General features: G+C 33.8%; 1 protein-coding gene across 4 annotated transcripts in view; it reads right to left on the bottom strand.

The window, feature by feature from the left end:
- Positions 1-852: 852 nt before the first annotated feature.
- MARCHF7 (membrane associated ring-CH-type finger 7) overlaps positions 853-18,160 on the bottom strand; it is a 45,380-nt gene continuing 28,072 nt past the window's right edge. For 2 of the 4 annotated variants that reach the window (XM_036253771.1, XM_036253770.1), the window contains exons 5-9: positions 14,387-14,556; positions 9,062-9,171; positions 6,157-6,270; positions 4,584-4,632; positions 2,106-2,164 (exon numbers count right to left, since the gene is read on the bottom strand). In XM_036253771.1, the coding sequence (XP_036109664.1) occupies positions 2,106-2,164; positions 4,584-4,632; positions 6,157-6,270; positions 9,062-9,171; positions 14,387-14,556 (502 nt within the window). Of the gene's footprint in view, positions 2,165-4,583; positions 4,633-6,156; positions 6,271-9,038; positions 9,172-14,386; positions 14,557-18,160 lie in introns of those variants that run through there. The other 2 variants (XM_036253769.1, XR_004958644.1) reach the window with 2 other exon arrangements.

Genomic DNA, 18,160 nt, shown 5'->3' with positions numbered 1-18,160 from the left:
TCCATGTTTGATTCCATCTTTCAAACAAGTTCTTAGAGGACCCTGGCAATGAAACGCTAAATCTCTATTTCCTTTATCAGAACATCTGTAAACAGGCCCTGGTATCTATTCAGTCAACAGATTAACTGGAGCATTCAAGTTTGCATTTTATTATTAACAAATAACACATGCATGCTTGTTTATATTCAGAATGTTTCAATTGCTTTCTTCAACATTTTGGTTCTAGTTATCCAGATATCTAGAAAGAATAACATTACTTTTAAATACATTTTCCTAGGAATTTGCAATCTTTGTAGTAAGTAGTGAGTGCATGGTCTCTATTTTTGATCAGTGTTTAAATGATAACCAGTGGAAAGATTTTCTTATTCTAAGTCCTCTAATTCACATTTACAGGATATGAGAAGCTAATATAATACTAAATATGTAGTGCTAAGGAATACAAAATTACTATAAAGCTCAAGTCACTGTCTGTCACTTAGCACTTAATATAAAAGTACTATAAAAAGTGTATGTATACCAATGGAATGTTTTTTACCATTTAATTTTTTAATAGAAAATTTGGTGGATTAAAGCAGATGACAATTTTCATGCTGAGTTCTATTAAAAGTATAAATGTTTCAAATTCAAAGCATCCCTAAGGACCCAAATAGAAATTGGCATCCTTAAATTTTTACTTTAAATAAGATAATGAATGCAAAATTAGGTAAATGTTGAACAAATGTTTTAGAAACATTTGTATTTTTGTATGAAATGGAATTTGAAAATTTAATGAAATTCTTGGCTATAATCTTTGAAGTCTGGACTGAGCACCAGTTTAAAAGGAAACATTTCAAACTATAAAGTAAATCAATCAATCAGTTACACTTTATTTCAAGCCAAAGTTTTACAACAATCTAAGTGTGGGCAAACTGTCAATTCACACTTGAGAAATTACATGGTATTTATTTAGGTTCTGAAAAAGAAGTTTGTTGCCATGGCATTAAGACTTTTAATCCAAAACCACCTGAAGGTGTTTTTAAGTGAATTCTAAGGGTGCTGACAGAAAATATACTGTTCTCTGGAACTATGACCACAGAGCAGATCTATTCATGGTGAACAGGTAAAGAAAGCTCTTCTGTAAGCCACCAAGTAAACACTCAGATTAGCAAGAACAGTTAAACAAACAGGATTCAAATAAGTTTTTATTTACAAAGAAGTGACAACACTAAAAAACATACTGTAAACCAGTGTTTTAAACTTTTAATGTGGGGTTTAAAAATATTCCATCAACTCCAGATTGCAATAATTTTTTTAACCAAATAGAATTTAACGGGCAATTCTGGTATAATTTATAGCTGTAATATTCCTATAGGAATATCTACATACTATGGCCTATCAAATATAATCTGCATTTTTCAAACCAATACAAAAATTTATCCATCATTAATATATTTAAATTGATATACTTTTTAAAAAATTACATATTGTCAGTAAGTGAATTTAGAATTTAAATTTGGACACCTAATATAATGCTCTTCCTAACTTACTCCCCATTCTTTTTTCTTCCTAACTTACTCCCCCTTTCTTTTTTTTAAAACACCAGAAGCAAATGATTATGAAAATGAGACTGTAACTTAAGGCATTTTAAAAGAAAAAGTAATTAGGTGCCATTTGGCATTTTATTTTGAAACCATAGTTTTGTCTCACTTTTTTCACTAGCAAAAGACTAAAACACGAACCATTTTCATAAATATGGCTACAATAATAATCAGAACCAAAAAAAAGTTGTAGGCATTGCTCAGATATTTAAAACAATGTAACACTTTCCCACTCACCTAAAAGAAAAATACTTTTGATTACCAATATATAAACATCAGTCACTGGCCATGTTAGAAGGTCCAGCAAGTAGAATTTCAATTCAGCAACACTTGAGAATGAATATAGATGTGTATATATATATATACACACACACACACACACGTATGCACATATATATATACACACACACATTCATTCATTTTATATATAATGTATTCAATAGGCATTTCCCCACAAAATTAATTCATACTTAATTGCCAGTTTTAATAAACACTTGTTAACAGATCATCCATTTATCTTATATGAAGTTAGGCGATATCAAATGTTCTGTTATGGTCTCCATCTTCTTCAGAATCATCCTCTGAAGCTGTTGAAAGAAAACAGGATGATCAAGAATGATTTTAAGGGGGATGAGAATGGAAGTGTAAATATGAAGCCAGAACAGCAATGACTTGTAAAATAAAATCCCAATTTAGTACACTGTTTGGTCAAAATGACAAGTTATGACAGGGTTAAGGTGGTTCAACTGTGGATAATGCCATTCTACAATGTCCCCAACCCTCAAATCTGTTTATGCTTTTATAAAAACAAAAGTGTTTAAAAATGTGGTTCAAGCACATCTTAAAAGTTTCTGAGATCAATCTGTGTTCACAGGAGCCAATTACAATGAAGAATAAGTGAACTTAAAGCAAGTGCTCTCACACACCTGAGTATAATCTGGCTTATTACACTACATGTTTTGATGCATCCGGTGAGAATGGAAGAAAATGTACATAGAATAGGTTATGGGTGTTCTTGCAAATTACATTGAAGCTGTGTCTATACAATGCCAAGAAAAAGCTCTCTTTAGTTACTCAAAATTAGCTTTATATAGACAAAGCCTAAATTAAAATAATTGGATTCAGTAAAAACCCTTTGTTGAGATTATTCCTATGACTCCACATTGTCAGATACTTATCACTTTTGCAACAATTCTGCATTAAAGTCATTTGTGGCTCAAGAGTTTAATATTAAACACCCTGAAATGTCTTTAGGAAGATCAGTATTCTGTAAACTGCTCTGCATATCAAAGAAAATGGAGGTTCACTAAAATAAACAATGAACTAGCATTTCCCTTATTATCAGGGGCAGAAAGGTTAAATGTATATTCTTCGTGTTAAAACCAATTTAAGAGCACCCAGCAAACAAATCAACAAAAACTATGCTACATTACAGATGAAACTTTACTTTCCATATTTCAATCTACTTGTTTATCTTGCAGAAAACTTAAATTAATTTTTGATAAATGATATCAAGCATAAGGCTCATGAACGAGCAAATCCAAGAGTTAAGTTTTATGCTATATCATGAAGCAGTATCAAACTAAAAATAAAATAGCTTTGCAAATAACTTCTCATGTTTTCTATTTGGTTTATACCACAGAATAAAATTCAGTCAGAACCAATATTCAAAATATGTTAATAAGTTGGTATTTAGTAGTTAACTTGTAGCACCTACAACATCTTTCATTCTCAGCTGAGTTTGGGTATATTTCACCTCCAACTTTTTCCTCTCACATGTTGGGAGTAGACACTGCTATGTTTAGGAAACTAAATTATAAAAGAAAATGTGTTTAAAAAAAAAACAATCTGGGGAAAATGCATACCGAAACAAATTACTATAATCATATCTGACAAAGTATAATTTACAAAAAAAGGGATCTGAACTAAGATAGTATAAAGGAAAAAAAATATTTACACCAAGTGAATTCTCATTTTATATACCATTTGACTCTCTTATATACAATTTAAAACTTAAAAATAGTACAGAATTAATGACAAAAATCCATGTCTTAACAGTAATCAAGGAAGTAAAAGGTTCTTATGAGGACTAAGTCCTTTTCAAACCTTCAAAAGATGCTGAAAATGTCATACACACTACAGAGAACACTTTCAAGAATTTTGAAGATGATATAGAAGGTAATCAATTGGAGAATACATATTTTAAAACACTTCAAAGAGTGTATTTGAATTTGATAATGGGGAGCCAATTGCTTTGGGTGAAAAAGTACTAAACAGGGTAATCTCAGAGTCCAGAAACTGTTTCAGAGCCATCAATATCTGTGTCCACCTGGTATGAAGCACCATAGAGGTTGCAGGACTTTGAGAAGAGGGTAAGTTGTACAGATACCTGTAAAGATTTGGGCATTACATGCCTTCATATAGGAGCCCAGGCAGAAATCCTAATGCTGGAATGTGATATTAAAACACTGGAGCTGGCAGCCTATTAAAGGTCCACGAGGACCTGAACAAGGAGCTAAAAAGAAACAACCAACCCACCACTATGACTTCTGTTACGGACTCAGAATTAGGGCTCTTTTACCCCTATTTTCCTAAAATTATACATAAACCCAGGAACACCTTTTATGATCTAACAAAGCAGAACAAGTAAAATTTCATGCACATACACAAAACAGATTAAAAAGTGTGACTTGATTAGTAGTCAAACATCTCTTCGTTTTGAGTGTGAAAATTAAGGTGATCCAAAACAAAATTTTATTTAAAATAAAAGTAATATACTGGTGGTTAAAATGAGATCCTTCTGTACCTTAACATTAATACTATTTTTTAAAAATATGTTTTTAAAAAACTAATGTCAGTTGCCCAGCCGATCTTTCCCAAATCAATGGTATTATTAAGCCTATAAATGAAGCTCTAATTTGAGAGAGTATATACTTAGGTTTTGCTCTGTGTGTTTAATTTGCAAAAGTAAATTCAACAAGTCTGGGGAGGGGAAATTCCACCTACTTTCGAGATCTTCCATATGTGCCTGAAGAGTTCTTGCAAGGTTAATAAACTAGAAACAATGCAGAAAAAAATACAGTAGTTGAAATGTTGCAAATGGATCTAGAGAGAGAATCAGTATAGGAATTTCATTTCTATTTTAAAAGTCAAACACCATTTTAATCCTTTACATAGGGGTCTTTCCCCCCCACATCAAAAATTACAAAGCTTAAGGACATTGTTTTTATTTTTTTAAATAAATCATTATTAGTCATGTAGAAATCATGTATTAATCATGTAGAAATTGGAAGCAAATGCAGTATTTTTATCAAATAACATTTCTTTTGCATAAATGTAACAACAGTTATGAAGAAAAATAATTAAAAGCTTTAGACTTAAATAATTTCAATTTTAGTGGTCAATTAAAAAAAAACCAAAACAAGAATCAATATTTTCCTGACTATATTTGCTAGCTCTAGAAGTATTACATTTAATTATTTACTTTTTAAAAAAATCATAAAAATGACTTGCACTTTAATATTAATTTGACTACAGCCTTTGCAAAGGCATGAACTCAATAGACCTTACTACATGCTTTACATGGTTTATTCATACTTCAGAGAGAAGTCATTTTATGGCATTAACTAAATTTAGATTCTATGATTTATAAAGTACTTAGAGAAATTCTTTGCTCAAATTCTAAATGGTCTTAAATAGTTCATTCTCTTTTCCGTAATGATAATAATCTGGCAATTGGCTCACAGGTATAATAATGTCCACATGATGGTTACAGAAAAATGTTTTACCAATTTAGAAGTATAATACACATTGAGAATTTTGATAATTTTAAAAATACCATAAACTGTTAAAGTTTTATAACTAAAATGAACATTTATATAAAAAAGTTTAAAGGACATGTTTATCAACACACTTAAAGATATAGAGTATTCAGACTATTATAGTAATGAGATGTAGGCAACCCTAGCCTCTGCTACACAAAATGGGGAAGGCAGCAGGCAAACAAATTTCCTCTGGTACATGAGGTAAAATGTATCATTTATTAGTACCTAATAAAAAAACAGCTAGCTTAAGTCTTAAATTAAGGTAACAAAGCAAACACCAAATAGTCCTTATCTTAAGTAGTTTGTATTATAGATGCACTTAAAAATTAGTACATTGGTAAGCTCTTACATGACAGTAATAAATAAATTGAAGTTAATTTCCCATACTCTCTTGGTTTTTGAAGTTCAATTTCAGGTTTCTAAATTATAATACTAAGTACCCCCACCTCTCAATTTAAAAAAGCTTTTTCCCCTTGGTGTTTCCAATTCTGTTTTTCACTGAAATAATATTCCAATTACCTTTAAGAGCTAGAAAATTACATCTTTCTCCAAACTAGCTTTGTAAAGAAAATTAGGCTGCTTGATACAGAAAACAGCAATTTCTATTAAGTCTACAATATCTTTATTTTTAACAAATATTTTATTACAAGAGCTTCTCAAAAGAAATAGAATGTGAGCATATAAGACAATCTGTTTTTGAAAGCAGATATTGGTGCATCACATCTTCCCTTTTCCCCCACTCCAATATTACTTACTCGGACTCTTGTGCTTGGTTCACTTGTATTTCCCATCATATCAGAAAAGCTTTGTTCGCACAAGTGCAGTAACACTACTAGGTAGAGACCAGAGCTGATAAATTCATACTCAGCCTTCAATGAGAAACAAACAAGAAAAAGAAGAGAAGAATATGGAGAACAAAAAATTAGTAAACTCAAGATTGATAGTCAAGAGCACACTGATAAACTAGAGGAAATACATGAGAAATACATTCATGTCTAGTTCCTAGTACTGGTGCCATCTTTTAAAACAGAAAATAAAGGGCCACCCTTCATAACTTCATAAATTTTTACTAATGCCAAATGAGTCCAAATAAGTGTGAGAATATAATCTTTAGTTTCATATAATCTTTCTTTATGTAACTTTATATAAAAGTGGGTCTTTTAAATCATTTGATGGTAGAATGAATGTTCTGGTTCTCTATAAAACTCATAATTTCATAGCACAAATGGCTATAAATATTTCCTTAAAAATTACCATTTCATGTATAGCTAACTAAATATACTATGTAACTAATACCCATTCTGATAGGTCAAATGTTCCTCATGTAATACAATTAATTTAAAGGCAATGGTAATCACAAAACTAAGGAGCCCTGGCCAGTTTAGGGCTTAATACCTGGTGGCAGTCAGGGTCATGCGGTAGGCAACCAAACGATGTGTCTATGTGTCTCTCTCACATCATTCCCCCTCAACACACACACACTCTATCTAAAAAAATCAATGGAAAAGTATCTTCTGGTGAGGATTAACAAGAAAATAAAATTTTAAAAATGAACTAAGGAAAAAAGGAAATAGAGTTAACTGTTCCTCAAATAGTTTGATTCCAATTTTTTCTACTGTTTTGAAGCTAAGACTACAAATCATAGTGTTTTAAATATCTAAACTGTCCTGTAGTTTTTATAAACTATTTGCAAGCTGTACCATTTTGGGGTATCTTAGAAAGTGTGCATTCTTAGTACCAACTTCAGCAAGTTATCAGGTTCTTGAGTATTCAAGAATTTAATATTTATTAAAAGTTTCTTTATATGCTTGCTTCACTTAATTATCCATTTAATGAAATACTAAACTGTATTAAACTAATCACTTAAAATGGGGGTAGTTGTCAGGCCACTAGAATCCATGATTCACAAAGAAGTTAAAGCCAGGAAGTGTAATCAAACTGTCATTTTTTTTTTTTTTACAACTACTCCACCTAATATTTCCTAACACTTATAAATTATTTAAGATGTGAATCATGAAATTCCTTCAGTAAAAACATTCCTGGTTGAATTGAAAAGCCAAACAACACCTTTAAAAGACATGATGAAGCACCTAGAAAAGGAAAAATGGCAAAAGAGAACCATTCTTTGAATCCTATTCTCATTTTGAGAATAAAAAGAATTTATTAGCATTATTCCATCTTTCTATACTATTCCCTCCATTCTTTAAAGTACCAATGCTCAGTTGTCTAGAGACTCTGGGGATTTTAGAAAATTCCTTGCTTAAAATGGTGTTCTTTTTGGACAACTGACTTAAGAGAATAACAAGCTAATTACTATTAAAGTAGCATTTGTACTACATCAAATGCCTAAAGTTTCTTTCACTAGATCAGTGATTTTTAACCTGGATCTAAGCAATTAGCTTCAAGGGATCTGGGAATCCCTTAACTTATATACACATTTTGTGTCTATGCATATTTTGTAAGAAGCGTTCATGGTTTTAATCAGATTTCAAGGGGTATCCATTTATTCCCACATTTACAAGTAAAGAGTGTCAACAAAAGACCATAGACTGCATTACTCCATTTATATGACATGTTCGGAACAGGTAACTTCACTGAGACAGAACACAGACTGGTGGTTTCCAGGGGATAATGGAGTTTTCTATGTTATGTGAACTCCATGTCAACATTTTTTTAACTTAAAGCTCTTCAAGAAACAAAAATTAGTGATCAAAATTATTGGGGAATAAGAGTTTCAATATATACCAATAAATCTGAGAAAAAAATATTTTAAAAATTTATTTGAAAATATTTTAAAAATTAATTTATTATGATCAGAGAAATCCTGGCATTATTCGTTATATGAACAACAGGTAGACTATAATGCTATAAATACTAAAACGGGAGGGGGGCAATGTAAACGTGAAATACAAGATTTCATAAAATAACCTGTTTGACATAAAGGTGGAGGCAGAAATGAGGAGGGTGGAGGGAACAAGGATAGTAAGAACATGTAGTCAGATATGTACATAAAAATTATTGCTAACATAAAAAATACAGAAATAGGAAACAAATCCAGGGGTTGGTGTTTTAATCATGTTCTAGCACTCATCAGCACTGTAACTCAGACATCTCTAGGGACATATGGTTGGCATGCCTACTTTGGGACCACTTTCCTAAGCCTTTATATTTTCAGGTTTATTTAAGAAGCACATGATGTATTTTATCTAAATAAATTTAAAACCTGCCCTGGCCAGTTTCGCTCAGCGGTTAGAGCATCAGCCCGCGGACCAGAGTCCCAGGCCCTGGTTGGGGTTGTGTGGATGGCGACCAGTCAATGTGTCTCTCTCACATCAATGTTTCTCTCTCTCTCTTCCCCCCTCTCCCCTTCCCGCTCTATCTGAAGATAAATGCAAAAAATGTCCTCAGGTGAGGATAAGAAAAAAAAAATAAAATTAAAAACCTGTGACTTGGTTATTTGCCTTTCAGTTACAAAAAATTATGAGAAAAATAAAAATTATAAAGTCATAATACCTAATGTAGTAACAGAATTATGTTATGAACATTACTATTTTATATTTTTATTAATGCTGGTTTTCTGACCATGTCTTAATCTTTTCTTCAAGAGTTGTCCTTGAAGCATGGAACAGACACTTACCAAATTAGGCAAAATATACTAACTTGTTCATTTGCATGAGCTCTATGCAGTTCATGAATATCAAAATCCTCCAGGTTCAGCTGCAATTTTTCTTTACAGAGTTCACAGGTGGTTACAGCCTCTAATGAAGAACCTGGTAAAAATAATTAAATTACAAGTGAAGCTTAATTTTGCGATGTCTCCACAAAACATTTTTTCCTTTTAAGTTTTAAGCTTAGAACAGAGAAAATCTAAAGGAAGGGAGGGAAGAAGGTAGACTGGATTACTACCATAAACCAGTAATGTTTCTTAAAATAACAATCAGCAACACCTAGTGTGCACATCAAGTCCTATTCTATGGAATGTAAGCCTCCACCCATTGTTTAGATATCTGTTGTTTTCTTCTCTCAAATACTCATACATTACTGATCCTGGGAAGCTGATAAGGGAATGTCATCTGTACTTCCTACTTCCTGCTTAAGTACACTGGCAAGATGGCATTAAAACAATGTTTAATAACATAGTATCTCAACTAGTTGCATATATCCAGGCCAGTATCTTTGATGTGACAATATATACCTAAGACCTTCTGTAGTTTAAGAAATGTGCTGTCCTTAGGCTACGAAAGAAAAAAGGAGAAATCCACCTTTGTCCAGATCAAAACAGCTCCTTTCTACATAAAAGGTATAAAGTCCTGATAAATGCCACTACATAGATGAATCTTGAAAACATTATGCTAAAATAAGGTAGATACAAAAAGGACAAATACCTCATTATTCCACTTATATGAATATAGAGAATGTGAAAGACATTAAGAAGGTTTTCGCTTGTGAGACATTTCTTAAAACTAGTCTTTGATTCAGAAACAGGAAAGCTAAGGTGACGACTAAATACGAATCTTGGAGATCATTCCACACAAATTACTTTCTATCTTAGAGCTTCATTTTTCTTTACATGGAATAAGTTACTTACAAAAGTTGTTCAAAAAGCCATACTCAGCTAGGAGGAACCTACTTATCCCTACATTCTTTCACCAATATTTCCCATGTCATTCCAGTAGGCCCTGACTACATTGGCCTAAACTTCATTTATTCATTTTTGTATATCCTGTATAGTTAAACAGTCTATATATGGCAACTGCTTAATACATGTTAAGTCACTCTCTACCAGAATGAATATTCTACCAGATGGGGTTATTTATGATTAGTATGAGAAAGGATCATGAAAATTTATCAGAAAGGTTTAGTTCTTGAGATCCTCAGATTCATCTGATCATTTCTTAAAAGTACTTATCTTAGAAAGTACTTATTATAACATTATGAAACCCACTTGAGTAATTACTATGTGCCCAGTACTGTGAGGAACTATTTGTAAACATCATCTCATTTGACCTTCACAATAGGCCTATGAAGTATTACTCAATTTAAGTCATGATGAAATTGAAGCCCTGCCCCCGACCTACTTAACACCATTCAGGAGTGGATCCAAGGAATCCATATTTAAAAAATCTTCAATGAGTAATTTTGATTAGTAGCAAGGGTTGAAAACCAGTAGTAAAAAGCTTCCTCAAGATCCTACTGTTAAGTGTTGGAGCCATTATTCCAATCTAGGCTTATCTAACTCCAAAAAGCCAATGTTCTTAAACAATACACTGTATTGTCTGTTTTCCTAAATACACTACACTAACAATCCAATTGCAAATATATTAGAAGTTGAGTCAAGATGTTTTTCATTTTGGTAATAGCTAACATTTCTGTGCCCTTACTAACTGCCAAAAGCCATGCTGAGCACTCATTTAATCTTAGTAACACTCCAGGACAGTGACAAATAAAGACTACAAGGCTATCATAACACCATACAGCCAAGAAGAGGCTATAGGTGAAATGGCCCATCCCACAGCTTTGGCATCAGGTTAGCTTAAAAGAAAAAATAATGCCCCTACCTCTAGGACACCTTTGCTACTTGGCTGCAGAAAAAAAGTTTTCTAGTAGTCTCATAATCTCCAGCTTGAACAGGTTACCAGAATCCTCCAACAGATTATTAAAATTAAAACCATCATACCTCAAAACCTATTTGCTATGTCTCTAAGGTATCATTATCAAACCTTCAATCTTACATAAGTATGTATATTTATTAATCTGATCTAATTTCCCATCTTTCTCCCTCTTCTAGTCAATTCACTATGTCCTCTGATACTTATGGTCTAAATATAACTTTCTAATAACTAATCTCTTTTAAATAATCTATTTAACTCCATTCCTGAACCATAATGCCCCAGACCCAAGCTGATACTCTTCTGCAGCTGCATCCCCCCAACCTATTGCTCTTTTGAAACTCTTCATTCATCAATGACTAACATCTGGCTCTCTCTCTTATTTACCAACTTATTCCTGGTTATTTCAACATCCACATAGATCATTCACTTCTGATGCTGACTTCAACAACCTTGCTTCTTATATCACCTTTCCCCATCTTAACCACCTACTCTATGGTCATACCCTTGACCCTGTCACCACAGTTTATTGCACTACCCCTAAATCTATATTTTAAGCATCCTCTCTTCCTGTGTACCTACAATTTCTTATCATTTTAACTCACCTACTCTGGCAATTCTCTTTCATGTCAATGAGTCTCAAGGACTCTGACCCAATCACTTCCTCACTACCCACTTGCTGATGTATTTATATCCTCCTGATTTTAATTACCATGAATATAATTATGTCCTTACAAATACCCTTAACCCCCTTCATATTTGTCTGGTAAAGATCCCAACCCCACCGTGGCTGGTGTGGCTCAGTTGGTTGGGCATCATCCCATGCACCAAAAGAACACTGGTTCAATTCCCAGGTTGTGGACTCAATCTCCAGTAGAGGATGTACAGGAGGCAAAACTGATCAATGTTTCTCACATCGATATTTCCCTCTCCCTCTCCTCTCTCTCAAATCCATAAAAATGTATTAAAAAAAAAATACCTCAACCCCACTGAACTCAACTTCGAACATATAAAAACTGCTTCTAAAAAAGTGTAATATATTTCACTTGTGAATCATATTCATGGCCACTGATTTTTATGAAACTGGTACTTCCTGAAAACGTCTCAGAATGGTATTTTCCCCACACATCAAAATCTCTTAAACCATCCCCTAACCAGCTAATGACCTTACCTCCTTTAACTAAGAAAACAGAAATAATTATATAGGAATCCAAGTACTATATGTTTCCACCAAAGCAACCGATCGACATCCCTATCTACACTAGTCTTCTTGAGATTAAGTACCTTTTTTCCTATTAAAGGCTAACTACTGGATCCCATGTTTCCCTTTCTCCACAGCACAGTCTGATCATGCTTATGATGCCACCACTCCAGAGACAAGCTACGAAGATGTATGCTACCAAATCCAACTGTCATTTCATTGTTCTTATCTCTTTGTAGTATATCATCTGACAGGGTGGATTACACCGTCCTTAAAACTCTTTTTTGTGGCTTGCACAGCACTCCATTTTCTTACTTTTCTTCTTACTAGACTGAGGCTGCTCCTCAAATCTCCTCTGCTCCCACTAAGTGTGTGGGTGTACCAAGGCTCTGTCCTGGGCTCATTTCTTTGATTATCTGTTCTTATTCTAAGTGACCTTATTTAAATCCCAATACTAAAAATAGTATTATGATTCCCCAAGCTATAATTTCCATTGTTTAGCTAAATGCCCAGTTGACATTTCCATCTGGTTAATAAGCAGTTCATATACATTCCTAAAACAGAACTCGATTTCCTGTCCCAAATTTATTCCATTCCCTATGTTCTTTATTTCATTAAATGACCCTAGTTGCTTAGTTGTTTATGGCAAAAATATGGGCTTCCCTAGTTGTTCTTACTGCTTTACTTCACCAAACCCAATCCACTGGCAAGTCTTATAGACTCTACCTCCAAAACATACCAAAAATCCATCCATTTCTACCACCACCATCACCTCTTATAAGACAGATTTCTGGTTGGTTAAAACTGATTACTGGTTGGCTTCCTGCTTCTACTCGTGTCCTCCTAATATCCACTGTCCACAAAGCACCCAAAATAGAAATAAGATCATTTCACACCCCTGTGCCCTTCAGAGGCTTCCCCTCATACTTAGATAAAAATCTAACTTCAGACATTGGCTTTTAAAGTCTTGAACGAGCTAGCCTCTGCTAATTTCTTATTTCAACAGTATCACTCCTCTCCTTGCCCAGTAATTTTACTCCAGAAACACATGCAAGATTCATTCAGTTCTAAGTCATTGCCACCTTAAAGTCTTTGCACTAGTTGTTCCCTCTGCTGGAATGCTTTCCCCTGTTCTGGATTAGCTAACTCCTTTGTTCAGTATAAATGTCCTCACTTCAAAGGCATTCCTTCTAACACACCCAGTATTACCACCACAAGGGCAAGTACCTTCTCTGTCTTGTTTATCATTCTATACCTCACATGTAGAACTGTGCCTGGTTTCATAACAGACATGCAATAAACAAATGAATCTCTACAGTAACCTCATTATTACTGCACATTAGACAACAGCATTAGAAACAATAAATCTTTTTCAAGAACACATAGCTGATAAATAGTAAATATATTTCTTCTTTCTTTTAATCCTCACCTGAGGATATTTTCCCATTGATATTTTAGATAAGAGTGGGGGTGGGGAGAAAGAGAAACATCGGTTGATCGCCTCCCGACCCAGCCAGGGATCAAACCTGCAACTCAAGTACATACCCTTGATCAGATCGAACCCACAACCGTTTGGTCCATGGGCCAATGCTCTAACTGCTGAGACAAACCAGCCAAGGTGTACATATGTTTCTTTAATCTAAAGGGATCTTACATGACATAAGGGTTACCCAACAGCAGCAAATTATCATTGTATTACACCTGTGAAGAAGTAAATTGTTTATTGGGTACATGAAATACAAGAAACACTATTATAAATTAAAGTTATGATACAAGACCAATGCTCTTTAATGTTTTTGTTTCAAAAATTATCAAGACACTTTTGATTAAGAACATAAATTTTAGCCCTGGCCAGTCTGGCTCAATGGTTACAGCAATGGCCCATGGACCAAAGGGTTGCGGGTTCAACACCCAGGCCCTGGCTGGGATTGTACTGGAGGCAGCCAGTCGGTGTCTTTCTCACATTAATGCCCCCCCCCCTCTGAAAACCAGTAGAAAAATACCCTCAGGTGAGAATTATAAAAAAAAATAATAATAATATATATATATATATATATGTATATACATATATAAATCCGACAATCGATAAATTGAAATGACTTAATTAAAATACATATTACATGTGTGCATCTCTTGGGAAAAATTATAAAAATATACAATAAGGTAAAATCTTACCAGAGTTAATTTTCGCCTGTAACCACTTTTTCATACACTCTTGGTGGACATACTGCAAACTTCCTGTACACTTGCATGGCTCTATTAGCAAGTTGGATGACGATGCAGCTGCCATCTGACAAATTCTACATAAGTCACCATCTTCTTCTTCAGAGTCCTCTAAAAGGAGGCTGGAAAAGAAGGCACATTTCCTAAACAAAGGTATCAAAACTTATACTGCTTGGTCACATTTCCAGTCATACATAATTCCAAACAATGTCTTTTTTGCTGTTTCTACACACTCTCTCTCTGGTTAGAGGGGGGAAAAAAGACAACAGCAACCACAGTGAAAAACATTACAATGAGAATAAATATATTTTAAAAGTAAATGAAATAAGCTATCCTATTACTTACCTTCAAATGATTTAATTCTGTCTTTGGTACTACAGTTCCACATTTTTCACAATTACTTTACAAGTATCCCTAAGAGAGTTTAATCTCTGCAGTATCGCAGACTACTTCAAGCACACTCCCACCCCGTCTCCCAAAAACCATTATATATATTTTAATGTTTTTTTTATTGATCTTTTAGAAAGGAAGGGAGAGATAGGAGATAGAAACATTAGGGTGAAAGAGACATTTACCGGCTGCCTCCTGCATGTCCCCTACTGGGGATCGAGCATGAAACTCGGGCATGTGCCCAGACCGGGAATTGAACCAGGACCTCTCAGTCCACAGGATGATGCTTAGCCCACTGAGCCACACCAGCTGACCTCCAAAAACCGTTTAAAACAACTTGAATGAACTGCCCAGCCAGTGTGGCTCACCGGCTAAGCAATGACCAATGCACCAAGAGGTCACCAGTTCTATTGCCAGTCAGGCAGGGCACATGCCCAGGTTGTGGGCCCAATGCCCAGTGGGGGGCATCCAGGAGGCAGCCAATCAATGTTATCTCTCATTGATGTTTCTCTCTCTCTCTCCCTCTCAAATCAATAAAGAAAAATAAACAACTTGAATGACTTAAATACAGGCTAATAACTCCTCATTTACAATTTGTCAGAACAACATTATGTTCAAAATGATAAGATTTTTGTATTAAATCACAGTAAAAACCAAAAGAATAGATTTCCTCATTCTCCATGTTCCCCATCTCCAACAATGTTATTACGTCACCTTGGCTTATACAAGGTTAGGCTTTAAGTGTGGAGCAGTTTCCATTAACCTATGTATTCTACCCAACAGGCCAACATGTAGAATAATTTAAATGTGAACTAATAGGTATATAAGAAGAAATTACATTTTTTGTTAAATCCCTACTGGCTTAGTCCACTGCTGCCATAAAAGAGGTATTCAGTAAATAAATTACATTGAACGTGTAATTGTTACTGAAATAAAATCTGGATCATATGGGTTCCCCAAAAATTTAGCAATAAATGTGTACAAAGAGGAATAGGTACACAGCTGTTAGGTTAACTTTCATGTCCTGGCTTAACAAGAGGTATGACCTCAAACAAAAATCTTTACATTTTACCTTTAGATTGAACTTTCTATAGTTCATAATTTCAATTATTCTTTTTTTTTCTTTGGTATGTGCCCCTAGTGGGAACCGAACCTGGGACTCTCTGGTCTGCAGGCCAATGTTTCAACCGCTGAGCCGAACTGGCCAGGGCTATAATTTCAATTATTCTCAACTTGGGAGATATACATATATATATAATATATATATATATATAATTTCCAAAACATATATATATAATTTCCAAAACATATATATGTATGCTTCAAAAACATACATGTATGTTTGTTTTATACACACACACACACACACACACACATATACACACACACACACACACGTGCATGTTTCCTAAACACATATTTATGATCAAGTTTCATTTACAAATTAGGCATAGTAAGAAATTAGTAACTAATAAAACAGAACAATTAGAATATACTGTAATACAACTAATGTGAATGTGGTCTGTCTCTCAAAGTATCTTATTGTACTGTCTGTACAGGGTAGAAATGATGGACAAAGGAACAAATCACATCATGAGCAGGATAGAGCCAGGAGGCATGGGATTTCATCATGATACTCAGAAAATCCCAATATAAAATTAATGAATTGTTTCCTGGAATTTTCCATTTAATATTTTCTGAACATAGTTGACTACAGATAACTAAAACCACGAGAAGCAAAACCGCAGGTAAGGGAGAACTGCTATCATTTAAATGTAGTGTCTTGCCCTGGATGGTTTGTCTCAGCAGTTAGAGCGATGGCCCATGGACCAAAGATTTGTGGGTTCAATTCCCAGTCAAGGGTACGTTCCTCAGTTGCAGGTTTGATCCCTGGCCCTGGTCGGGATCATGTAGGAGATACCAAATCAATGTCTGTCTCTCACATTGATGTTCTCTCTTTCTCCCCCCTTCTCCCCCCTCTCTTCCTCTCTATCTTAAATTAAAAAAAAAAAATAATGAAAAAAAAAAAATCCTTGGGTGAAGATTAAAAAAATAATGGAAAATCTTAAAATCCTCATAAGCAAAAAATATCATAAAGGAAAAACACACACACGAACTCCATGGCAAAATAATCAACAAATGTCTCTTTTAAACTATCTGACCAGACAAGAGTGGTGCTGTCTTAATTTGTTTCTCTCTAGAAATCACTCAATTTAACGCTTTGCCTGCTGCTTACACCACTGCACTCAAATTAACCTAACTTGAGCACAGGAAATACTTACAACTATCAGTTATAATTGCTATAATAGTTATAACTACATTCTTCAGTAAACAGCTTGCAATCAGAGGGAGAGACTACAATAATGTTAAAACTAATACTATCAGGACAGAGAGGAAATCTTTCTCCAAGAAATGAAAAACCAGAAATTTTAAAAGCAGAAAGAGAACCGTCACATAGTATAATTTCTCCCACATAAGGAAAAATGGGAATATAGTAGTAGCCCAATGCCGAACATCTCAGAAAGCTTGTAAAGCTCCCTTTATCCCCAGAATTAGATTTGAATGTATTTCGCCTTAAAAGTACAAAGGAATCTCAAATGATAGTAATAGTTATGTTCCCCGCAAATTCCATTACATTAGGCCTTTATGAACAAGAAAAAAAACAAAACATTCTACAACCTTAGCTTTATATAGTCTTTTCTTCCTATATTTTACATGTACTACCCTAACCCATTTTATCATTAAAATTCATTTACTAGATGGAAAAACTAAATAAGTATACTAAGATGACAAAATTAATACTCAATTTGGTTCTAAAATCGCTGATCTTTCATCTTTTTACTCTTAACAGAGATTTTAAAGCAAATTTCAACTGCACTAAAGATTTCATTTGTATAAAGGTTTAAAAGTCTAAACTTTAAACTTATTTACCGAACAGTTACAATATAAAAAATACTTGGGACTTCAAAAACCAAATTAATAGTATGTACCTTCAAAAGATTTGAGGTGAGAATTATAGAGTATATAAATCATCTTAGTAATTATCTTAATAATTCATGACCACTTGGACCTCCTTACAGATTCAATTTAGCAATAATCTATCAAGGAATAATGTAAAAGATTAAGATTTTTGTCTTTGTGTGCATCTGTTTCCAAAGCTGTTTAAAGCTAATCTTTAGATTATTTCTTGATGCAGTAGACACCCTAGTGCCTACCTCCATTATTAATTCTCATCCATTTTACCTGAGTTAAGAGGTAACACCAATGCTAACATCCTACTGTAAATTTCAAGGGAAAAAAAACTTAAGGTATCAATGTTTAAGAAGCCATTTTAGA

This window comes from Molossus molossus, unplaced genomic scaffold (assembly GCF_014108415.1).
Source record: "Molossus molossus isolate mMolMol1 unplaced genomic scaffold, mMolMol1.p scaffold_m16_p_11, whole genome shotgun sequence".
In the NCBI taxonomy this organism is placed as follows: domain Eukaryota; kingdom Metazoa; phylum Chordata; class Mammalia; order Chiroptera; family Molossidae; genus Molossus; species Molossus molossus.
This window is presented reverse-complemented; position numbering and strand designations above follow the sequence as displayed.